Source organism: Herpailurus yagouaroundi, unplaced genomic scaffold (assembly GCF_014898765.1).
Source record: "Herpailurus yagouaroundi ecotype Mexico unplaced genomic scaffold, PumYag 141, whole genome shotgun sequence".
In the NCBI taxonomy this organism is placed as follows: Eukaryota; Metazoa; Chordata; class Mammalia; order Carnivora; family Felidae; genus Herpailurus; species Herpailurus yagouaroundi.
In genome coordinates, this window is record NW_024412396.1 from 42,943,962 (window position 1) to 42,970,728 (window position 26,767).

At 37.2% G+C, this 26,767-nt stretch overlaps 1 protein-coding gene across 7 annotated transcripts in view; it reads left to right on the plus strand.

Moving 5' to 3' along the window:
- RAD51B (RAD51 paralog B) overlaps positions 1–26,767 on the plus strand; it is a 647,789-nt gene that overhangs the window by 12,534 nt on the left and 608,488 nt on the right. For all 7 annotated transcript variants that reach the window (XM_040477496.1, XM_040477495.1, XM_040477500.1 and 4 more), the window contains exons 4-5: positions 955–1,071; positions 19,780–19,916. In XM_040477496.1, the coding sequence (XP_040333430.1) occupies positions 955–1,071; positions 19,780–19,916 (254 nt within the window). The remainder of the gene's footprint in view (positions 1–954; positions 1,072–19,779; positions 19,917–26,767) is intronic.

The window sequence follows — 26,767 nt, forward strand, 5'->3', positions numbered from 1 at the left end:
TATGGTATACAGTAGGTACTCAGTATCTGTGGAATGAATGAATGAATGAATGGTTATAGTTCTATGGCTTGACCACAGTTTATTTGGGCAATTTAATAAAATGCTAGTAATTTTTAACGTTATAAATTGCAGAGGCAAACATTCTTAAACATTGCTGGGTATGAAGTCACATTAATCACATTTGTAAAGGCCCTTTTTCAAAATAAGGTAACATTCACAGTTTCCAGGGATTTGATGTGGATATCTTTTGGGGCACCACATCTCAGCCTACCATAGCTACCTTCAACTATTCTTCACAGACCAACCTTGGTTTGAAATAAAAACTTGAGCATGTCATTCCTTGTTGCTCTCAGTATAGACTCCAGACTTCAACAAGGCTCTTTCATGATTTGTCTCTTGCTTATTTATCCAGCCTCATCACTTGCCCCACTGTGATCACACACCCATCTTTCAACCATTCTGAATGAACTCTTTATTTTTTGTGGTTTTTATTAGTTCCCATTTTTTCCCTTTCTTTGTATATTCTGTCTCTTTGGCAGGAACATGCACATTTCCTTTGCTTAACAGCTATTTCACATTTTAGCTCAGACATCTAGCTTTTGTATGAAGTCTTCCTAGATCACAAAATCTAGATCAGGTCTACTGTTCCTGTGTTTCCACTTTCTCTGTCACAATATCTCTAATAATTGTATGGTGACTGTCTGGTTTCCAGTCCTGGTTTCAATTGCTGGGTGACTATACATACTGTGAGGGCAGGGGTTCTGTCTATTCTATCATAGTCCCATTGTCTAGCACTGTCTCTGGGCATGGATTGAATATTTGTTTAACAAATAAAAGTTTGAGGAAAAAAGAGATGGGTTTGGGTTCCAGCTGCTAGAAATTGAAGTTTGGATTTGGTTTCTGTTTTCGAATAAACAGGGATATTGAAAAGATCATTTTCTTTTTCTTGTGTAGGCTTATGGGTTAAAGATGCAAACATCTGCCTCTGTCTCACCAGTGTTCTTAGCTACAACTCTTTCTGCATTGGATGAAGCCCTGCATGGTGGAGTGGCTTGTGGATCCCTCACAGAGGTAAAGGAGAAACTTTCCAAACCTCCCATAGACCTATAACCTTCAGAGCCAGGGGAAAAAGTTTAGTTGAAAAACATAAATTATTTTGTACCTCAAGGGCATGGTTCTCCACTCAGTACCTAGTACAGTTGCTTTGCAAAAATATAACGTTCGAAACATTCCTTGCTGACCACCTGAAGTCTCCTTAGGTTGCTGTTTCTTCAACTTAGAAAATGATGAATATTCAACTGAAGTGAGCTATTTTTAGTTTACACCGTAGATACATTTTGGTTCTGTGATAGGTTGTTGTGTTAGTTATGTTTTGTTGCACAACAAATTACTTCAAAACTAAGTGGCTTAAAACAATAATTAACCTTTATTATTTCTGTTGATTTGGGAGTGGCTTAGCTCATAGATATTGGTGAGGGATGCGGTATGTTGAAGTCTTGGTGGGGCTGGAGAATATTTTCAAGGGAGCTCACTCACGTGACTGGGAAGTTGATGGCGGTTGTTGGCAGGTCACAGTTCCTCTACAAGTGGTGTCTCCACAGGCTGCTTGAGTTCCTCATTCCATGATGGCTGACTTCCGCTAGGATGAGTAATCCAAAAGAAGGCAAGGTGGAAGTGGTCATGCTTTTGATGATTTAGCTGTGGCAGTTACACATCATAAACTTCTGCCACATTCTCTTCCTTAGAAGCAAATCATTAAATACAACTCATGTTCAAGGAAAGAGAAATTTGACTCTACCTTTTGAAAGAAGTGTCAAGAATTCGAGGACTTTTTTTTTAATTGAATAAGTGTGACATGTAACATTGTGTAAGTTTGAGGTTTTCATCGTATTACTTTAATACATTTATATATTATAATATTGCTGATACAGCAGTATTTACAACATTACATAATTATAGTACAATGTTATTGTCTATATTCGTTATACTGTGCATTAGATCTCTATGGGTTATTTACTACTCGTTACAAGTTTGTGCCCTTAAACACCATCACTCTTATCTTCCCACTGCCTCCCCCTGTTAACCACCATTTTACTCTGGTTTTTTTTTTTTTAACAGGTTTAACTTTTTTAGATTCCACATGTAACTGATATAGAGTATGTTTCTTTCTCTGACTTACCTCGCTTGGTATAATGTACTCAGTGTCCATCCATGTTGTTGCAAATGGGAGGATATCTTCCTTCCCTGTGGCTGAATAATATTCCATTGTGTATATATGCCACACTTTTAAATCCATTCATCTGTTAACGGGCATTTAGATTGTTTCTGTATCTTGGCTATTGAGAATTCTGCTGTGATAAACATTGGAGTGCAGATATCTTGATGAAATACTGTTTTCATTTCTTTTGGGTATATATCCAGAAGTGGAATTGCTGAGTTGTATGTGGATCTAGTTTTAATTTTTTGAGGAACCTCTATATTTTCCATAGTGAGATTGGAGACTTTCCCAAACCACCACAGTTCTTTTACTTGCAAGCTGCATTGGTGTGGTGAGTTGATGGACTTACCAGGATGCTCTGGAGGAACTTCTTGCTTAAGAGTTCTAGGGGCACAGATACTTTACACAAACTTCTAAGCAAGAGCAGACTCTTAACATTCTGATAGTCATAAATTTAACTGTATATATATATATTTGAAGATGGGGACTCTGTTTTAGATACTATACCTTATTTTATGCCCTGTATTCTGAGAAAGATTTAAAAATGTGTGTGTGCTATACTTGGTAGGTGCCTATTAGATAATTGGTGAATGGACCCTCTTGCACTGTTGGTGGGAATGCAAACTGGTGCAGCCACTCTGGAAAACAGTGTGGAGTTTCTTCAAAAAATTAAAAATAGATCTAACCTATGACCCAGCAATAGCACTGCTAGGAATTTACCCAAGGGATACAGGAGTGCTGATGCATAGGGGCACTTGTATCCCAATGTTTATAGCAGCACTTTCAACAGTAGCCATATTCTGGAAAGAGCCTAAATGTCCATCAACTGATGAATGGATAAAGAAATTGTGGTTTATAAACACAATGGAATACTACTTGGCAATGAGAAAGAATGAAATATGGCCTTTTGTAGCAATGTGGATGGAACTGGAGAATGTTATGCTAAGTAAAACAAGTCATACAGAGAAGGACAGATACCATATGTTTTCACTTTTATGTGTATCCTGAGAAACTTAAGACCATGGGGGAGGGGAAGGAAAAAAAAGAGAGGGAGGGAAGCAAACCATAAGAGACTCTTAAAAACTGAGAATAAACTGAGGGTTGATGGGGGGTGGAAGGGAGGGGAGGGGGGTGATGGGCATTGAGGAGGGCACCTGTTGGGTTGAGCACTGGGTGTTGTATGGAAACCAATTTGACAATAAATTTCATATTAAAAAAAAAAGAGAGAAAACAAGAACCTGCTGTTGTAGGGTCCTGCCACCAGATGGTGCCATAATCCTACTATTGTACCTAATCTTTATGCACTCTAGCTGGACCTCTGCTCAAATGAGTTTATAACAACAGTATTCTACAGTTATAAACATACTAAATAGCAAAAACTGAGCTTAAGAAAGATTAACCCACAGATACTTTATCTTTTTTAAGCTTTAGAATAATTTTTAATGCATTTTCATTTGGCTTTTGTCAATTCTTTCTGAATCCAAGGGGTAGTTAAAAACCATTTTGTCATGATCTGCTTGGCTGACTTGGAGCATAAATACTCAGACTGCTTATTAGGGGCAAGTTCTATATTTTCTGTTTCAGCTACAGGTAGCCTCTTCTGTTATTTTGGGATTTTTTTTTCACTGAGTACAGAGTATTTCTGTTTACCTTTTATTAACAAAATTTTAATGTGTATTTTATGTATATAGGAGGAACTATATCCTGCATGTGTAAGTTATGAAGCCTTATGACTCTATGACTTAATAAGAACCAGAACAATACTGACACTATTGAAGCTAACTGTGGGCTTCTCCCTGATCCTATCTTTGGCCTTCTATTGACACGTAATCTTTATCTTGAGTTTTTACCATTCCAATAATTTTTTCCTTATAGTTTTCTTTTACTGGATGTGCACTTAAATACGAGATATAAAAACAGTTTATTTAGTTTTATTTTTGAGCTCTATTAAATCATATATCTGTGATTAAATCCTATCATATTCTATGAATTACTTTTTTCATTTAATGGTGTTTTCTAAGATTTATCCATGTTGTTTCAGGTAGCAAGAGTATAATTCATTTTCACTGCTGTGTTATATTCCATTTTGAAAATAGGCCCCAATGTAGTTATCTTTTTTCCTGTTAGTGAACATTTGGGTTGTTTACAGTTTGGTGCTAATAGAAACAAGTCCTATGAAAATTGTTGTACATGTTTCCTGGATTGCATGTACAGGTATTTCTCTAGGGCAGGAAGTGGTAAACTACTGCTCAGTGATCAAATCTAGCTTGATGTCTGTTTTTATAAATAAAGTTTTATTGTAATACAGCTATGCTCATTTGTTTATGTTTTGTCTGTGGCTGTTTGCTTGATAGAAAGCAGAGTTGCATTAGGTGTGGCAAAGGTCTGATGGTCTGCAAAGCCTAAAATTTTTTTTTTTAATTTTTTTTTTCAACATTTATTTATTTTTGGGACAGAGGGAGACAGAGCATGAACGGGGGAGGGGCAGAGAGAGAGGGAGACACAGAATCGGAAACAGGCTCCAGGCTCTGAGCCATCAGCCCAGAGCCTGATGCGGGGCTCGAACTCACGGACCGCGAGATCGTGACCTGGCTGAAGTCGGACGCTTAACCGACTGCGCCACCCAGGCGCCCCAGCAAAGCCTAAAATTTTTAATATCAAGCCCCTGTCTAGGGTATCTATGTTGGAGTGATTTTCTGGTAATAGGGTATGTGCATAATGTAACTTCGCAGAATCAGGACAAATTGTTTTCCAGAGTGGTTGTACCTAAACAGATATATTCCTACCAGTGATGTGTAGGAATTCTTCTTGCTCCATATCTTCTTGCCTTGGTATTATCAGACTTTAAAACTCATGCCCATCTTTGGCATCTGTGATCTTAGTTTTCATTTTCCTGATTACTAATGAGCTTGAATATCTTTTTTGTTTTAAGTTTATTTATTTATTTTGAGAGAGACAGAGACAGCACTAGTGGGGGAGGGACAGAGAGAGGGAGAGAGAGGATCCCAAGCAGGCTCTGTGTTGCTAGCATAGAGCCCAACGTGGGGCTCGAACTCAGGAAACTGAGATCATGACCTGAGCTGAAACCAAGAGTTGGACGCTTCACTGACTGAGTCACCCAGGCGCCCTGAATATATTTTCATAAATCGTTCGGTTACGGTATTTTATTTTTTCAAGGTTTTTAACAAGTAATCTCTATACCCAATGTGGGGCTTGAACTTACAACCCCAAGGTGGAGAATCTCATGCTCCACTGAAGGAGCCAGTCAGGCACCCCTCATTTGATTATTTTAAAGAACAATTTTATTAAGGCACAATTTAAATGCTATAAAAATTCAACCATTTTAAATTGTATAATTCAACTAATTTGCTAAGTTCATAATAAATCATCACCACAATATCATTAGAACATTTCTGTCATTGTAAAAATTTCCCTCATGCATATGTATAGGTTAATTCCTGCTTCCATTCTCAGTCCTGGGTACCCACTGATCAATTTTCTATCTCTATATATTTGCCTTTTCTAAACATTTCATACAAGTGGAATCATATGTAGTCTTTTGTGTTTGGTTTCTTTCACATAGCATGATGTTTTTTTTTAAATTTTTTTTCTGTAATTTTTTTTTAATGGTCATTTATTTTTGAAAGAGACAGAGACAGAGTGTGAGCAGGGGAGGGGCAGAGAGAGAGGGAGATACAGAATCCAAAGCAGGTTCCAGGCTCTGAGCTGTCAGCACAGAGCCTGACGCGGGGCTTGAACTCATGAACCATGAGATCATGACCTGAGCTGAAGTTGGATGCTCAACCGACTGAGCCACTCTGGCGCCCCCTTTTTTAAAATTTTTTAATTTTGAGAGAGAGAGAGAGAGAGAGGGAGAGAATGAGAAAGAGAAAGTACAAGCTGGGGAGGAGCAGAGAAAGGGAGACAGAGGATCCCAAGCCAGATCTGCACTGACAGCCAAGAGCCCTGTGTGGGGCTCAACGAACTGTGAGATCATTACCTGAGCTGAAGTTGGATGCTTAACTGACTGAGTCACCCAGGCTCTGCTAGCATGATATTTTTGAGGTTCATCCACGTTATAGGATATATTAGTAGTTTGTTCCTTTAAATTGTTGAGTTGTATTCCATTGTATGGCTATAGCACATTTTGTTTATCCATTCATCAGTTGATGGACACTGGGATTGTTTCCATATTCATCTCTCAGGAATAATGCTGCTACGAATGTTCATGGATATGTCTTTGTGTGGACATAGGTTTTTGTTTCTTTTGGGTAGATTCCTAGAAGTGGAGTGGCTAGATCATATGAAAGGTGTATGTTTAACTTTTTAATGAAAACTGCCAGACTGCTTTCCAAAGTGGCTGTACCATTTCACATTCTCGCTAGCAATGCATGATGGTTTGTTTCTCCACATCCTCACTAACACCTAGTATTGTTTATCTTCTTGATTATAGCTATTCTCGTGAGTGTGTAGTGGTATTTCATTGTAGTTATTTTTCTATCCACTTGGGGGCCACAGGGAGCCCTATCCCCACTGAAGCAGCCAGGCCTGCTTCAGAGTTGCCAATTTCATTGTAGTTTTTTTTTTTTTTAAAGTTTATTTGTTTTTGAAAGAGAGAGAGACAGAGCGTGAGAGGGAGAGGAGCAGAGAGAGAGGGGGACACAGAATCCAAAGGAGGTTCCAGGCTCTGGGCTGTCAGCACAGAGCCCGATGTGGAGCTTGAACCCACAAGCTGTGAGATCTTGACCTGAGCTGAAGTCGCATGCCCAACCTACTGAACCACCCAGGCGCCCCTCATTGTAGTTTTAATTGCATTTCCCTAATGACTAGTGATATTGAACACCTATTCATATGTTCATTTGTAAATTTCTTAAGTGAAATGTCTATTCACATCTTTTGCCTAGTTTTTAATTGGTTGGTTGTTTTCTTGTTATTGAGTTGTAAGCACTCTTTATATATTCTGGATACAAGTCCTTTATCAGATGCATGATTTGCAGTTATTGTCTTCCAGTCTGTGGTTTCTCTGTTCATTGGTCTGTTCATGGTAGCTTTTGGAGGTTTTAGTTTTGCTGTAGTCCTGTTTCTCAATTTTTTTCTTTTATAGATTGTGCTTTTGATGTCATTTCTACAAATTCTTTGTCCAGCCAAGGACATAGAGATTTTTGCTGTGGTTTCTTCTAAAGTTTTGTAGTTTTAGGTTTTACATTTAGTTTATGATCTAGTTTGAGTTAATTTTTGTGTGATTTTGAGTTACTTGGTGGAATTAATTGTGTAATATTTCTTTTTAATATTTTATAATAGTTTGTATAAATTAGAATTTTTGTTTCTTGAAAATTTGATAAAACTTGCCTGAAAAATTGTCTGATCTTGGTATTTTCCTTGTGGGAAGATTTAAAAATGAAATAAATTCCTTTAATGATGTATAGGACTATTCTCCCTGAGTAGTTTTGGTGAATATTTTCAGGAATATGCCCATTTTCTTAAATTTTTTAAATTTATTGTTATAAAGTTAATCACTATATTCTCCCTGTCTTTAAATCTGGTTTTATTTGTAATTTTATTCCCCTTTTCATTCCTAATATTACTTACTTTGTCTTCTTTCTCCCTTTCTTTTTGAAAAGTCTGGTCAAAGTTTTGAATATTTTTATAGTCTTTTCAAAGGACTGTGCTTTTTGTTCTTTGTTGGTCCTCTTGTCCTCTCTTTTTTTTTGTCTTCTACTTCAATGATTTCTGTTATTTTATTATCTCTTTTCTAATTGCATTTTTTCTGGGATTATTTCAACCTCCCCAACTTCTTGCCCATTTAACCCATTAATTTTCAGTTTTTCTTTATTTTACTCTGAGCTTGTAGTCTATGAATATCCAGTGCTTCATTTTTTTAATATAAAGTATTTTCATTTTTATTTAGTTCTATTTATTTATTTATTTATTTATTTATTTATTTATTTATTTATGAGAGAGCAGCGGTGGGGGGGGGGGTGGTCAGAGAGAGAGGGAGACAGAATCCCAAGCAGGCTCTGCATTGTCAGCACAGAGCCTGATGCAAGGCTCAAAGTCAAGAACTATGAGATTGTGACCTGAGCCAAAATCAAGAGTCAGATGCTGAACCTACTGAACTACCTGGGTGTCCCTAGTTCTAATGGTTTTTTAAAATTTCCATTTTGATTGCTTCTTTCATGAATTATTTGGAATTTTTAAATACCTAAATTATTAAAAAAATTATCTTTTAAAAAATGTTTTTGTTTTTGTTTTTTTTTTAAATTTTTTTTTCAACGTTTATTTATTTTTGGGACAGAGAGAGACAGAGCATGAACGGGGGAGGGGCAGAGAGAGAGGGAGACACAGAATCAGAAACAGGCTCCAGGCTCTGAGCCATCAGCCCAGAGCCTGACGTGGGGCTCGAACTCATGGACCGCAAGATCGTAACCTGGCTGAAGTCGGATGCTTAACCGACTGCGCCACCCAGGCGCCCCTGTTTTTGTTTTTAAATGTTTATTTATTTTGAGAGAGAGAGAGGATCTGAAGTGGGCTCCAGGCTCTGAGCTGTCACACAGAGCCTGATGTGGGGCTTGAACCTACAAACTGAGATCATGACCTGAACAAAAGTCACATGCTTAACCAATTGAGCCACCCAGATGCCCCTATTCTCTGAAGTTTTCTGAAACTTGCTTTAAGGTTTAATGTAGAATCAGTTTTTATATATGTTCTAGGTGTGATCGAGAAGAATTATTATTCTCTAAAATTCAATGCTCTGCATATGAGCAGTAAATTAAGCTTGTTATTTGGGTTGTTTAAATCTTTATCTTTACTGATTTTTTTTTTCTCAGCCTGACCTAATAGTAATTTACAGAAGGTTGTTAAAATAGTCTATTATATTGTTGCATTGACAAATTTACCTGTAGTTCTATTTTTTTTTTACTTACTGTATTTTGAATCTATTTTATTATGTTTAACATAACACATTTAGAATTGTCATGTTTCTAGAGAACTGGGTCATGTACTATGGTTCTTCTATGTGGCACTTGTCACTGTTACGGTTGTAGTATGTGTATGATTAGTTAGTACATGTCTTCCTCATTGGAGAATACATTCCAAGTGGGCAGGGATTATGTCTTTTTATTTTTATTGTTACATTCACAATATTAGTATATGTAGAAGGTTCTTAATAAATATTAGTTGAGAGAATGAATTTATTTTCAGTTATTTATTTTTTAACTCTCATACAGTGCTTTTGTACTATAATGCTTTAGTTCCTGGTATCTCTGTCTTTTTTTTTTGACACCCTTTTTGTTTTTTGTTTTTTGTTTTTTTTTTGAGAGAGTGAGCGTGAGTGGGGGAGGCCAGAGGGAGAGAGAGAGAATCTCAAGCAAGCCCCGTGCTGCTTGATCTTATGACTGAGATCATGACCTGAGCCAAAATCAAGAGTCAGACACTTAATTGACTGAGCTGCCTAGGAACCCTTCCTATTTCTTTTATACTCTCTCCTTGAATCTTGGAATAAGCCAAACTTTAGGAATTTTTAATGTTATTGCTATTCTAAGGTGCAGTATTTATTTTCATTTGTATCCCATTAAAAAATTATCAAAATAGTAATTTAAAGAATATGATATTTCTACTTAATTGATCTTTTATTAATGAACATAAGTCATTCTTTCATTTTAGGAGTTTTTTTTCTTCTGTATTTTTAAAGTTATATATCTCTAATATCTGTATATCTGTATTGTATACTTAAAAATTTGTTATATATCGCTGTTTAAGAAATCATTCCAAAGTATTGTGGCTAGAAACAACAGGAAATATTTATTATCTCTCAGTTTCTGTGAGTCAGGATTTCAGGAGCATATTAGCTAGTTTTTTGGTCGTGGTCTCATGAGATTACGGTCAAGGTATTGACAAGGCTGCAGTCATCAGAAAACCTGACTGGAGTTGGAGGAGATGCTTCCAAGATGGCTCACTTGTGTGGCTAGTAAGTTGGTCCTGTCTGTTGGCAGGAAGGCTCAGTTACTGGCCACCTGGACCTCTCCACAGGACTGCTTGACTCTCTTCGTGACATGGCAGCTGACTTTCCCTAGAGTAAGTGATCTTAGAGAACAAAGTAGAAATGGCAATGTCTTTATGACCTAGCTTTGGAAGTTACATAGCATTACTTCTCCTGTATTCTCTTACACAGATATGCCTGTTGTAGTGTGGGAGGGGACTAGAAGGGCATGAATACCAGAGTGAGATCTCTGAATCTTTCTTAGGGCCTGGCTATCACTATTTATGTGTGTCTATATATGTATGTATTTGTGTGTGTGTGTGTGTGTGTGTGTATGTGTAAGTTTTAAAAAACTTAAAATTATTACCACTCCGTTCTCATAGACTTTGTGATAGGCAGAATTTCTAAAATGGCCTTCCAAAGATGCTCTGTCATAATCCCTGGAACCTGTGAATATGATGAGCTATTATTCCCATTATTATGGTATGTTATATGACACAGTTGACTTTAAGAGAGGGAGATTATCATGATCTACTTCCATGGGCCCTTGAAAACTGAGCTTTCTCTGACTAAAGAAGAAGGAGAAACCAGAAATATTCAAAACATGAAAGTAGAAGGGGCCATGTGAGAAGGGATGTAGGTGGCCTCTAGAAGCGGTGAGTAGCCCTCAGATGACGGCCAGCAAGGAAGCAGGCTGCAGTGTAGTGGATTTCGCTCAGCTGACACCTTGATTTTGGCTCTGTGAGACTGAGCAGAGAGCCCAGTCAGGCCCATCTGGACTGACTGCTAACCTACAGAAGTGTGAGATAAGAAACCACTGTTGTTTTTAGGCTGTGAAGTTTGTGGTAATTTGTTACATAGCAAAAGAGCACTAATGTGGTATCTATGGAGGTGTCTAATTGCATTGCACAATCTTTGTTTTTGGTGAAAAGGTCAAACCTAGAGTTGTGGACATTAGGTAGAAGGTAGATCTGGTGGAGGTGAGACAGAGGTAAGGTAACTGGTAGAATAAACTTAGATGAGGCCTGGAGACAATTGAGAGAGTACGAATAAGTCTGGAAACGTTCTGCTGGCATTTTTATAGCTGCTCTTTCCTGACTCTAACTTCAGAATTCCCTGATTTCTTTATCCCCAATTTTGATTTCTGTGAACTTCACTGAATCTGTGTATATGCAGTTATAGCACCAAGATCAAAAGTGGTACTAGAGAAGCACTACTTATGCCAAAAGCAGAAGCCACAGAAGAGAAATCAAAGAGAAACCAACACTGCTGAATCATGGATGGAACTGAACTACAGGGCTTTGTCCCATTCCCTGAGAACATCAAACTCCTTACTTGTGGAGTTTATAAGCAGACAATTCTGCATCTGTTATTACTGACTGTTGGTAGTAAAGATATGTTTGAAATTTAAGATTAAAAGTTTACATTATGTGGAGGTCAAACCACATGGAGCTTTCTCATAGGGGATAATGTAGATTAAATCAGTGTTTCTCAATCTTGTTTTCATTTTCTCCCCTAAGGAGCTTTTTAGACACTGCCTTTTTCTAATGAAGTCTTCCTTCCCCATGAGATTTTAATGCCACAGATATACTATCTACCTGTTTATACATACTGTGTATGTCTGTGTTTTATACATTAAAAGCATAAAATCTCCCCCCTGTCCCATCAAAGCTAGGTTTCACCCTTGGGGTCAAGATGACCCCTGCTGAGAATGCATAATAAAGATGCTAATGTGATTCAGTAAAATTAAGGTTGTATTTAAAGGGATCACCAAAAAAAGTGTTTTCATATTGTAATCCTGAGAACTGATCCAAACTCATGTCAACAAAAAGAGCTGTAACATCTGCGTGTCTTCGTTCAAGAGTACCCTTGGAAGAGTAAACCTGTGAAGCACTGCCAAATCTTTACAACATTTAAGAGGGATGATTATCCCCAGATCCTTGCTTTAAATACTAAGAAAGGATGTAACACATTTTTACATTATTGGTATTTCCTGACTCATTTCTATGCTTTGTTCATGATTTAAGGAGACCAAGTGTCCTCCTTGAGTGGGGCAGTTTTGTTTGAAAGTGACTATTCTATCCCAGAAAGGTAGGAACAGGATGCCAGAGTCCTATTTTGACATCTCGAGTTTTCCTCAGAACAGTTAAATATACAATTCTTTTTCTTTCTTATTGGCAAGGTTAGCTGTGGCCTACAAGATCACAGGAGCTAATAAGGCAGGGTTGTAAACTTACATGCCTACAAGGGCTGGGCATGTAATAGAGATGCATAAACAGTAGAGTACAAGACATAAATACTTGATTAGTCAATTTTGGCTGCTTACACTGCTTGCAACAGTAGCAGACATTTATTTTTCTTGCTCATGGGTCTGTAGGTTGGCCAACATGGGTCTCATCTCCTTCAAAATATTGTCAGGTTAACGTCTGCTCCATGTGTAACAACAGCAGCAGGATTACCAGGGAGAAATTTCTAATTGGTGTTCCTTGAATATAATCCACAGACATGATTTGTTTATCCTGCCCAGTGTTTTCAAAGGCAAGATAACCAGGCCCGTGTCCTAATACAGGAGTTTAGCAGATGTGGTTGATTGGATCATTGTTCCTAATTCTTTACTCATTTCCTGATTTAGAAATAAACTTTGGTCTCCATAAAGGTTTCATGGAGTCTTTTATATGGCACAGGTTATATGGTTGTTAAATGAATGATTATGTCCCTTGATACTATTTGATTTTTTTTTTTTAACTGTAAAACTTAGGGTACTTGTCATTTTCATGTCCTCCTGTGTTTTTCTGCTCTGGCCCCCTCCTTTCTCTTTTTCCCTCCCTTCCCACGTACTTGAAAAACAGCAGTTGTTAATATAAAATAAGAGGGAGTGGTGGAGAGAATCCAAGGGATAAAATCTTCCATATGTTGATGTAAAGTAATTTAAGATCAAGTTTTTTTTCACAAGGTAAAGTGTTACCTGACCTTTCTGAGATTGTTTGCTTTTGTTTGTTTGTTTGTTTGTTTTAGGATTTGGAGAATTATTTATTTTTTTAAATGAATTCGGTAGGTCTGAAGACCTAATTATATTTCTACATAATTATAGAGCAAATGGAGACAAATGATGGGTGAAGGGTGTCATTAAAAAAAATGATATGAATTTTCCATAAGCTCTTTCTCAGATCAGAACCAGGCAGTCCTTAAATTTTCTCTAGTGAAGTATTGACTTGGCAGATCCCCCATCCTGTTGCCCCCATCCTGTTGCCCCTGTAACTTGGTTTTAGGTCCTAACAGGTCCAGGTTTCACATTCATCTCAACCGTTCAGTCTAACTTAAGAGTAAGATAAGTAGGCTTCATTTCTACTTTAGTACAATTAGACTTTCTTTTCTTGTGAATAATTCTCTTTCTCCTTTAAACTGATTATTAATATTTGCTTCCTTGTTCATATTTGGGTGATCTTTACCACTTCATCTTCTTTCAGTTCTTTTACATTTCTCAGGCAGAGTTGCAACGCAGACTTGATATGAAGCTGATTGTACTTTACTGGTGTCTTCTGTGTGTAAATGTGGTATTCACTTTGAGTTTCCAAGAAGCAAATAACTGAGACTATTCTGGTTTGGCATGTTCTCTCTTTCTAACCACCATTGGAGCTGAACCTGGGAACTGAATACAACTTGAAATTTTGTGGTTTGGCTGGTAGAATTCAGAACTAAACTATCTGAAGCTAAAAATTATTAATGTTGAAATGTTTTAACCCACTAAGTAAACCTGAAAAAATAATGAAATTTAACTCCAGTCAACCCATCAGAATTGCATACAACATAAATTTTTTTGAGTCTAGGAAGAGAATAAAAAATATATGAAGAGGATTTGAGATTGCTAAAGAATTAGAATATTCTAATGAAGTTATATCTTAAAGTAAATGTAGTTATCCAACTTTGAATGCAAAGTAAAAACAAAACAAAACAAACAAACCCAGAAATCTTATAATGTTATTCCCATAACATTTTACCTTTCCCAAGACTATACTGAATAGTACCTGAAAATAATGAAGTAGAAAAAATGCCAGTTATATTTGTTTAACTTTTCAGATTTTTTTACATGTTTTCTTTAAAAATGGAATAATAGGGGCGCCTGGGTGGCGCAGTCGGTTAAGCGTCCGACTTCAGCCAGGTCACGATCTCGCGGTCTGTGAGTTTGAGCCCCGCATCAGGCTCTGGGCTGATGGCTCAGAGCCTGGAGCCTGTTTCCGATTCTGTGTCTCCCTCTCTCTCTGCTCCTCCCCCGTTCATGCTCGGTCTCTCTCTGTCCCCAAAATAAATAAACGTTGAAAAAAAAATTAAAAAAAAAAAAAAAGGAATAATAAGAGAATACCTTACATTTTCATGGGACTTGATATGTTAACTGAATGTTTTCATATATATCATTTTAATTTAAATGGTGACTTTTTTACCTTTCCACTAAAAATCACAAAGCATTTAATGGGTTTAAGCTCATTAAATCTTAGAACATAATCTAAAACCTGGCATGTAGATGTATGTGAAGAAAGGCAGTGCTGTATTCTTTCATTAGTTAGCACTCTGAAGAGTAACCATTTTTCATTGTCTAGATCCACATTCAACTTTTGCTGACAAGTTACCTTTCCTCTGTTATCTGACGATTAACTTGATCCATGCTGTCTTTGATAATGCTAAAAGGTCCATGAAGAGTGTTTGGGGCTCTTTAAAACTAGCAGTTTCCAAAGCAGAATATGTAAGATGGTTCATTAGGTTGTGGGAAAAAACTTTTGACTTTTTATTGGTATTTCAGCCTAAAGAATGAAATAAACTTTCATTAGTATTTAATACATAGATTGATAGTGGCATCCTTACTTGGTCTGTCACACTGTCATGTGTCAGGTATAGTCCATGAGGAAATGATACAGAAGGTTGACAGGGGCACTTTGCTGTAGCTTTATTTTCAACATACTGGGATGAATTGTGGTTCTACATATACCTAGTTAGGTGGATTTTGGATTTAACTAAGCCATATCTCACAAAACAGACAAATGACATAAAAAGAACCCTGCAAAGAAACTATAGATTGAAGACCATACTATAATGGGCTAAAAGTGAACCACATTCATAGACACATCAGAGCTGATGATCATCCCATGACTGATAAAATGAAAGTTAGTGACAATCTAATTCCATCTGAGAAGACATCCAAAAAAAAAATTGAAATTCTGAAGACAATTTGATATATGGAATTATATCCATTATCATTAATAATGAAACTTTCATTATTACAAAACTGTTATTTTGTCCCTTGAAATAGTGAGTAATGATAGTAGGAAGGCATCATAATTAAGAAACACACAGGATAGGAAGACAAACTTCTGTAAGTTTTTCAGTGACATTTAAAGTCATGTGATACAGGGGCACCTGGGTGGCTCAGTTGGTTGAGTATCTGACTCTTGATTTTGGCTCAGGTCATGACTCCAGGGTCTTGGGATTGAGCCCTATGTGGGGCTCCACTCTTGAGTGTGGAGCCTGCTTAAGATTCTCTCTCTCTCTCTCTCTCTCTCTCTCTCTCTCTCCCTCTCCCCCAACCTCTCTCTCTCTCTAAAATAAAAAAAAAAATAAAGTCATATGATACTTAAGTCAATATCTAGAAAAACTTCACTAAAATTAATAATAGACGTTTAAAAGCCTCTTTTGTGTTTTCTTAATAGTAAAAGACCAAATGTCATACGTTATTAATAACATTAGGAACACAGTGTCCTTCCTTATAGTAAAATCAATGAAATAAAACATAGGAAACAATATGGCAACAATTTAAATGGATCCTTTTGTGAACAAATACTGTCAGAAGTAATATAGAAATCATTAGAGATGGTTTGAAGCATTAAGGATTAAAACAGATTTTCCAATGTGGGAAGATGCTATGTAAGTACAGAGGTTTCTACCATGACCCAGATTATCATACTAGCTAGATTTTGTTTCAGTAATGAAATACAGGAAGAACTAAATTTTTTGTGTGTGCCATTAAACTAAAGATGGATCAGAGAAGATATATTCCCTCAAATAAACCTCCTGAACATACAATGTTTATATGACTTCTTGAATATAAATGATTTCTTAGAACATAAAACAGTGTTTATGGGAGAATTGCCTGGGGTAATGCTAATGTTCTGACTCAGGGGTTTAGATTACATATGTGTATACATTTGTTGGAACTCATCAAATGGTAAACTTAAGAGTATGCATTTTACTGTATGTAAAATTTACCTTACAAGAAAAAAAGAATCATACATATTAAACTCATGTTAATGATATATATGCTGAATTGTTAGGGGAAAGTATATTGATGTCTCTGACTTGCTTTAAAATGCATGGAAAATACCTGCGATGGAGGGATGCCTGGCTGGCTGAGTTGGTGGAGCATGTGACTCTTGATCTTGGGACTGTAAATTTGAGCTCCATGTTGGGTGTAGAGATTACTTAAAATCTTAAAAGAAAATAATAAAAAAAAAACCCAACAAAATCGGAGATGGATTCATGAGTGGATGGATGGAGGGATGGATTGATGGATAGATTAGTCTAGTCTAGTCATAGTAATAGTAAAAATGGTATCTAAGTAAGATTCTTTAAACTTTTCTGTTGCATCATCCTTAGGCAATCTGTAGCAACACAGAGGTTGATTCTTCAACTTCAACTTCAAGTTGATAACAATGATCAGTGTTGTTGATTTTTACAAAAACCTGACTGGTTAAGTGTGGAATCTCTATAGCACTCTGTAATGAGATGGGGACTGACCATAAAAATCATTTGAATCACAATGCCTTCTTTGGTGATCTCACAACAAGGAGTGTAAAAGAGTTGTTGAATTTAAGGATGGGTGAAGCATTTTTTAAAATAAAAAGACAAGATATGTCAAATTTTCTGACCTTTTTGAAATGACAGGTGGCTAGGCAATATGCTTCATAGCAGATTAAAAATCAACCAACCAACCAGTGGTACACTCTTAAGACATCCCTTCAAAGTAAAAGTAATGTTTTAACAATGAGTAAGAAAATACAAGGAAAACTTTGGTTTGCAAGCATAGTTTGTTCCGGGAACATGCTTTTAATCCAAAGCACCTGAATATCAAAGTGAATTTCAAGAACCATTGGCCCAGTTATGATCACATGATGTTCGGCGTCATATACTACTCATATTGCAAGACATTGCTCATTTATTAAGTTAAAGCTTATTAGAAATATTTGCTTGTCTTGCAGAATACTCGCAGAACAAATTACAATCCAAGCTTTTACTGTAATTGCCTTTTTGAAGGCAGATTAAAATGCAGAGTGTTTTTAAAATCATTGCTTAGAAATATTTCTTTTATGATGTTATTTTTGTTGTCAAAGATATGTGTGTCTTATGAAAACTTTGTTATCTGCACACTTAAAAAATTGTAACAGTATTTTCTATACTGTTGAAAAATCTTCCAAATAAAGAGTTTTTATTTTTGAACCAATTGTTAAAAATCTCAAAATGTAGTATCTTTTGATTCTGTTGTAAGAACAATTGATTGACATGACGAAAGACGGAAATTTATTAGCCAAAGTTCTACAAAAATTTTTGCTATTTGATGGAAGTTACTGGAAAATGAAAATAGCAAGTACAACAAGTAATGTATTTTAAAAATTTTAGCCCTTGCATGTTTGCAATTGTTCCTTTCTCAACTATACAGTCATGGCATTGAAGTACTGAAATGAGTGGAACTTAGGACTTGACATTTCAAGCACTGAATTACAAAATAATTAAAGAATAATATAATTCCATTTGTTATTTTCATTATTATAATTGCGTCACTAAAAGTGTTAAGTTTTTATGAGCATGAAAAGATTTGTATAACTAAGAAATAAGATATGTAACTATTTTTATTTTTATTTTTAAAAAAATGTTTATTTTCTTCTTGAGAGAGACAGAGAACATGAGCAGGGGAGGGGCAGAGAGAGAGGGAGAGAGAATGCCAAGCAGGCTCCGCACAATCCACATGGAGCCTGACGCAGGGCTCCATCCCACGAACCATAAGATCATGACCTGAGTTGAAATCAAGAGTTGGACGCTTGGGGCGCCTGGGTGGCGCAGTCGGTTAAGTGTCCGACTTCAGCCAGGTCACGATCTCACGGTCCGTGAGTTTGAGCCCCGCGTCGGGCTCTGGGCTGATGGCTCAGAGCCTGGAGCCTGTTTCCGATTCTGTGTGCCCCTCTCTCTGCCCCTCCCCCGTTCATGCTCTGTCTCTCTGTGTCCCAAAAATAAATAAACGTTGAAAAAAAAAAAAAAAAAGAGTTGGACGCTCAACCAACTGGGCCACCCAAGATCCCCTAGTCTAAATTTTAAAACAGTAGTTCTCAAAAGTGTATAACAGCATACGCAACACTTGGGAATTTATTAGAAGTGTAAATTACCAGGCCACATCCCAGACCTACTGAACCAGAGATTCCTGTTAATAAGCTTGGTAGGCAATTCCAATGCTCACTTAAATTTGAGAACCACTGGCACAAATGGTGTAGACTCATGGGTCATCCCTTCTTACTTCTTCCTACTTCATGATGTATCTGGGACAGTTTATTCATATTTGTAGTCTGTCTTAGTCTTAGCTTAGACTTTTTCCTGTCTCCCTGAGATTGTTTTCTCTCCTCCTCTCCTGTTCTTTTCCCTTCCTTTGTGAAAGATTGTGTTAAAAACAGTGTTATTTTCACAAAAGGGATAGTGTTTTGGTTCTTAAAGTTTGTATGCCATAGCCAATGTGACAAATAGTGTATGTTTAAAGGGGATATTTTTAACATTTTCAAATTAATTTTTGTTAACTACTTCTAGTTGACTTGAATATGCATGTATATGAATTTTCCACTTTTTTTTCCATGTCTATTCTCCTGATTTCACATTTTATAATTGCAGAAAACTTTCCACAAAGTAAAATTTCAAAACACACACTTCCAAGTATGAGTCACCGAGGTTCAACAATTGTTGAATTTTGTTACATTTGTTTTATCTCCCTTTGTACGCACATGCACACACACACACGTGTGTGCGTGCATGACTTTTTTTTTATGCTAAAGCATTTGAAAATAAATTGTATACATCAGCACTCTACTCCTAACTTCTTTACTCTGCAGAATAAAGATCAAAGTAGCTTTTTAGGGGACTAGTACAAAATTGTTCTAAAAGGCTAATTCATGAGGAATGCTAAACCAAATATTAAAGCCTCTTAAATATTTTCAATTTCCTTCCATAAATATCTTAATGAGGAAAAGATATAGAACTCTTGGTTCTGAATGTATAAATGTACCCTCCAGCATCTCTCAGCCAAAGTTTTTCATCTGAGTTACAGAACACAGAACATGATTTGAAGTGACTGTTTTCTCATTTTTCCCAAAGATACTACATAACTAGTACCAATCCAGATACACAGGGGAGAAGTTAATTCCTTACATACAATAGATGTATTAAAATGTTCTTTATGAGAACCCAGGTTAGTGGGGCTGTGCATATGGCAAGTTCTTACAAGAATTTTGCTTTGACTAGCTTGTGATGTTTATTCAAAGAACTTTTTTTTTTTTTTTAGATTACAGGCCCACCAGGTTGTGGAAAAACTCAGTTTTGTATGATGATGAGCATTTTGGCCACATTACCCACCAACATGGGAGGATTAGAAGGAGGTGTTGTATACATCGACACAGAGTCAGCATTTAGTGCTGAAAGGTGGGAGATTTTATTATTTTCCATTATAATGCTTAAATTTGTAATTTATTTATAGCACCTAACATTTTCAAACAGGTTAACATTTACCTTTTCTCTGTGAGAACTCAAAATGCTAGATACAGTCTTAAATGAATTTTCCTCTTAAAATTAACCCAGGAAGCAGTTTCTTTTTGTCTTTTCTATCCCTTTGTCATTGGTTTAAGTGGGGTTCCTGGATAAGCTGTGTTTTGCAGAAAGTTAGGAAGAAAGAAGTTTAAGAAACAGGGAGGGATGTAAGTGGAAATGGGGAAGAGGGAAAATTCATAAAAAAGACTAAAGGTAAGCTGCTTTGTTAGTAATTCTAGTTGGCAGTTAGTGAATGGAAAAGTTGGAAATTAAAAAAAAAAACATTTTATACTGTTTATTTATTTATTTTGAGAGAGAGAGAGAGAGAGAGCGAGCAGAGGAGGGGCAGAGAGAGAGGGAGACAGAAAATCCCAAGCAGGCTATTCCACCCTTGGCATGGAACCCGATATGGGACTCAAACCCACGAACCACAAGATCATGACCTGAGCTGAAATCAAGAGTCAGACACTTAACTGACTGAGTCACCCAGGCACCCTTCAAAATATTTTTTGATTGAGAAGTATTTCACTTTAATCTTTGTAATAGTATTGTATTAGATATAAAAACACACTGATAGTGTATTTATGCTTGGAAAGAAAAGATTTCCTTACTTTGGCAAGGACCTTTAACATTCTATGAGAGTATTTGGTTATTTGTGTAATTCTGTACACTTGAAAATAAGTCTGGTCTCCCTCTGACCCTGCTCTGATTGACATTCATGAGCAGGAGTACTTATAGGTCTGGAGACTGATTCAGTTCTGTTCTTTTAGTCAAGGTATAGTTCTTTGAGTCTTTCTGTAACTGTGTCTTTATGTGTAATTATGTCATTATGAATCACATCTCTCTCTCACTTCTAGGGATACTAGTTAGAGAGAAGTGTATTCCCTGGCCAGAGAAGTTCTAAGTGGATTATTTTGCCTGGAGCTTATTTGCTGTCTTCTACATCTCTTGGTTATCTATTCGAAGTATATGCCACTCATTTGTCAGTTCTATGAGCTTGTGTTATATCTTTGTATCTTCAAAGCCAAATCTAGTGACTGACACATATTAACTGCTCACAAAATGTTTGATAAATGAATGAACTGACAGGTATTACTCTCATATTGTGGAATCCAGACACCGTTGCCTACTAAAAGGAATGAGGGTTCCTTGGGGGAAATGGCTGATACTAGCACTGGCTTAGGAAATTTTTAAGTTGAGTCTGAAACCTCATATCAGGTAACAAGAGAGCCATCAAAGACTACTTAGGGGAGTGTCACAAGGACTCAGGAATCAACCTGAAGAGGCTCCTGCTGGCTAAAGATGAGACAAATTGACCACCAATAAGAATAATGATGACAGTAGATTAAAACCTATGAAATATGTTTAAATTCATGAGTTTATAATATTATGAAATGAAAAGCAACTAATAGATCAGTGTCGGAGAATTCTGGAGAAGCAAATCATTATTTTGAAATGAGTTTTAAAAAAGGAAATCAAACATCTGTTCTTTTTCTGATTTATGAACTGTATTGCTGAGTAGCAAATAGGTCTTTTTTAAAATGTATGTTTGTTTTTGAGAGAGAGAGCAAGCGCATGTGCATGGGAGAGTGGCAGAGAGAGAGGGGGACGGAGGATCTGAAGAGGGCTGTGTGCTGACAGCAGAGACCCCAATGTGGGACTCAAACTCATGAACCATGGGATCATGACCTAAGCCCAAGTCAGATGCTCAACCAACTGAACCACCCAGACACCCCCAAACAGGTCTTTTAATAGGAGTATTCCAGTAATAAATGAAGAAGGAATGATAGAATGTCACCAAATTACACACCCCAACAATTTAATGGTTCTAGGCATTGAATATTGTGGTATAATAAGAAATCCATATTTGTCCTGGTTCTTGTCCAAAGACCTTCTAAAACCTTTGGAAAACCTGAGTTTATGCTAATGAAGTGACTCTTGGTGGGCATCTGTATAGTTTCACATGGGAGCTGGTTGCCAATCATGTAATTATAGTGTTAGAACTTTCAGCCCCACCCATCCCCCCAAACTCTGAGGAAGAGAAAGAGGCTGGTAACTGATTAATTGCCTATGGCCAATGCTTTAATCAACACTGCCTATGTAATGGGATCTCTACAAAAATCTCTAAATGGTAGAGTTTGGAGAGCTTCTGGGTTGGTGAACACATCAACGTGCTGGGAGGGTGGTGTGCCATGTGGTCCTCCCCAATCTTTTCATGAGTTGTGTCTTTCATTCTTTGTGGTAACTTGGTAATAGTTAAGTAAAGTACCTTCTTGAATTCTGTGTGCCATTCTAGCAAATCATCGAAGTTGAGGAGGAGGGGTGTCAGAACTCCTGATTTGTAGTTGCTCAGTTGGTCAGAAGTACCAGAGGCCTGGGACTTGCGATTAGTCTCTCAAGTTGGGGGAGGGCAGTCTTGTGGGTCTGAGCCCTTAAACTGTGAGGTCTGAGCTAACTCCTGGTAGTTAAGTGTCAGACATCCACTTGGTGTCCACAGGGAATTGAAGAATTGTTTGGTGTGGAAAACCTAAACATTTGGTGTCAGAAGTGTTGTGAGTGAAAACAGTTCATAAACATAAAAGGCTACTAGCATCACAAAAGAAAACTAGTTATTCCTCCTGATGGAAGAATAGTCAAGCCTGAATGTGATCAAACTTTCAGATCCAGCTACCAGTTTGCAACATATACAGAGAAGAGAGGAACGTGTTAAATCAACACCAGAGGGATGTAGTCAGCAAAATGAAAACTGTGGGAAATGATAGAACAAACAACCTCGTTTTTTAATTGTTAAGATTAAAAAAAAAAAAGAGGAGCATTCTTTGGATTAAAAGAGATTTGCAAGATATATTGCTCTTGTCATATTGTACACCTTAAACTTACACAAACAATATTATATGCCAGTTATATTTCAATTAAGCTGAGGATAAAAGATGTATTGGTCAGTTGTAATGTGATGGAGTTATTTGAATCTTAAGCAAATAAACGGTAAAAAAACAAAACAAAACAAAACAAAAAACAGAAACATACACACATATGGGGCCACTGGAAATCTGAACACTGAAATGTATTTAATGCTAACAGTGGTAAAGAAAGACATTGGTTAACTCAGGTTGTCCAAAGGAAAGGTATTTTTTAAAATGTCAGTGACTAACCTTCAACTAACAAGCTAAAGGCAAGCTGGCAATGAGGTAAAATTTTAGTCCCTTTATTGGACTTGTGTTTTGTAATTGTAAAGGAGCCTTTATGAAGGTCATTTGAGAATAGGGGTTGAAATTTATGTTTTTTACTTTTCTAGTCTATTCTCCACAAGGCCTGAAGAGTGTGGTCACCTGGCTGCCACCTGGATTGCCTTCTGAGGTGTGGTGATAGGTTCAGGTGGAATCAAAAGTACCAGTCCTCTTTTAACAAACTGCCTTCTGGAGTTTGTCATGGCAGGTCAGAGGATGGAGCTGGCTCTGTACTGCCTGGTCACACTTCATTTGCGCTGTTATAGGACTGCTTGACCCCTCTTTGGATTTATTGGGGAGAGTTAGTTAATCAGTTAGGAAAGCTTTCTGCTGCAAGTAACCGAATACCCAGCCAACAGTGAGTAGGTGGTTGCAGGCGCTGGTTCTGTCGCGCAGTGATGACAGAGAGACCTAGGGCTTCTATGTTTTTAGGCATCCCATACAGGCAGTGGGAAGGGAAAGGGCTAGCTATATGTTTTATCAGGAAAATTTGTTTTTTCCCAGAACAGCTGCCCCTTCCCCTCTGCTGATTTCCTTTTCATCCTCCAGAATCATCCTGCACATTTCGCACCAGGCCACCCCCATAGGCAAGGGAGGATGGGGAATGAGGGGAAAAAGATTGATATACATAATAAGCGTGTTGAGTTTCCCGGTCTGGTTAGCATTGCTGCCTGAATAAAATTGGGTTCTCATAGCAAGGAAGAAGTGGAAATGGATATTGGTAGGTAATTAATAGTGTCTGCCATCATGGGATAGTTTCTGGACTTAGAGAAGAAGTAAAAGCGTGAAAATAAGAGACCCAAAAAGGAATATGTTTTAGCTTTCTATATGTCTCTGCATGTAGCAGTGTCTTCATTTCGTGCTTATAAGCAAGCTCTCTGGGTGGCTCAGTCAGTTAAGCTTCCGACTCTTGATTTAGGCTCAGGTCATATCTTATGGTTGTGGAAATTGAGCCCTGTGTTCCGCTCTGTGCTGAGTGTGCAGCCTGCTTAAGACTCTCTCCGTCTACCCCCTCCCCTGCTCACACATACACTCTCTCTCTGTCTCTTTCAAAAAAAAAAAAAGGGGGGGGGATTTACATACAGAAAATTTAGGATGAGTGATAAAAAGTGGAAAATAATTTGGTTAATAAATTGCTAGATAGCCTTTTTACCGAGAAGGAGGGAGAAAACAGAGGGGTGAATAAAAATTACTTAAGTTTAAAATGCATTTAAAAACAAAAAGAGAAAACCTTGCAGGTAATGTACTTAAAAGCACTTTGGAAAGATTAGTTCTATTTTTTAAAGCAATACACTAGCTTATTTTTACATGTCTTTGAGAAGATAATCTAAAATAGTGTGTTAAGCATATTTGTTTACCATAGACTGATTAATAATTATATAATATATATATATTATATATATAATATATAATTATATAATAGTAGAGTCTGGTACTAAACCCTCAGGTATCTGGGGACTGCCTTGAGGGGAGGAGAATGTTAAGCAGGCAGAGTTCTGGGTCCCCCTTTCTGACTGATTCAGAAAAGTCTTTTTATTTGTTGGACTTATGCTTAAGATCTGATATAGTCTTAGATATGCTCTGCTTATATATACTTTGAGAATATAGATAAGTAGGTTAATCTAGTGAACTGTACAGAAATTTTGGCAACCATGAGAATTCTAGTATATGTGAATCGAGTGAATACTGTATTATCCCTATTGGAGATAATTAGGAAAAGATGAAACCAAAAGTTAATAAAAACAGAGGGTGATGTGGATGGTAAATAGTAATAGAGGTTTTCAAAATACAATTCTGGGAGAAATAAAATGGATAAAGGAAGATAAAACTGGATCTTAGAAATACAAATGGATTTGTGCATCAGGAAAACTGAGGGATTGAAACAAGAGATGGGGCCCAGGACTCTGGAAGGTGTGAACCTGGGGAGGTGGAATACAGGATTGGAAATTTAGGAGGTAAAAGTGGGTAGTCCTGAGTTGTCATGAAATCAGAAAAGCTTTGAAAACTAGGAAGAAATATTTGGTTCAACAGGGGAGGAAGACATTAATCAAATAATCACAAACATGTGAAACTGTAACTATTAACACTAACTGTACAAAGGAGAGGTGTGTGTTGTATTGGTACTGTGTGGGAGCAGTGGCCAAGCTTAGACCTGAAGAGCTGCATGGCACCTCTCCAGGCGCCAAGCACCCCACAGCCAATGCCCTCCAATTCCTACTAGACTATTTAGAGTGTCACTCGTTCTGAATTTCAGTGTATCAGGAGGGAGGCATGTAGTGGTAGTGGCCAGCCATGACTTTAACTCAGTATGAAGGCAATTATCGGTGTGGTCTTAGGACCATTTTCTTTTGCTTGTTGGCATGAATCCAGGATCTTTGACCTAGGGGGCAAACAATAGGGGAGATCGGTTCCCTCTTCCCATTTTTTGAGATGATTTCATGAGACTGGGTAGGTTTTCCTTAGTCTAATTTCAGCTGCCTTATCATTTGTGAATCTAGGTGAATTAGTGAGGAGGGAGATCTTGAAGAGGCTCTATGTTAGAAAATGAAATTAGAAATAAGTACTTAGTACTAAAATAAAGCTTTGGAATTTTCTGGAATCTGTAAGGGACTAATAGATTCACATTCTTATATTTGTATCACAGTGCTGAACAAATACATACTGAATAAATGAACGGGAAAATATTACACGTGTATGAGAAGCTTTGAGAAACCATAAACTTATATTTCAGCACATTTATACTGTTATATTTCAACTAGAACTTTGGAAAACTTTTTTTTTTTTACATTGAGCATGTGTTTTGTTTCAAGTTGGCATGTGGTCACTAATGTAAAGCTTTTAACTTTGCTTTTATACAAGAGCTGTGAAGTAACAGGGGGAACTAATAACAAAAACCTGGAACGAATCCAGTCTTCTCCACTTCAATGAATGGTAATTCCATTCCTCCAGATGCTCATCCAATTAGCCAAGAATTCCCTTCAGCTCCTATTTTTTTTTAATGTTTATTCGTTTTTGAGAGACAGAGTGCAAGCAGGGGAGGGACGGAGAGAGAGGGAGATACAGAATTTGAAGCAGGCTCCAGGCTCTGAGATGTCAGCACAGAGCTCGATGCCGGGCTCGAACCCACAAACTGTGAGATCATGACCTGAGCTGAAGTCAGATGCTCAACCAACTGAGCCACCCAGGTGTCCCCAGCTCCTTTTTTGAACTACACCTTGAGTTCACTTACTTCTAATTAGCTGAGCTATTCTCCAGGTCAAGTCACCATCATCTCTTATTTGGACTACAGTATTAGCTGGTCTTGCTTTCACTGTGTACAGCCTCTTTTCCATTTGGTAGAGTGACTCTTTAAAGCAAAAAGAAGTCAGATCATGTCAGTTCTACTTCTAGGTTTCCTATTTTACTAAATATCTAAACAAAATACCACAGACCTAAGGATCTTGTGTGATCTTGGCCCCTGTCTTATTTCCTCTGACCTTATTTCCTTTTATTCTCCCTCTTGTTTCCTGTGTTTCAACT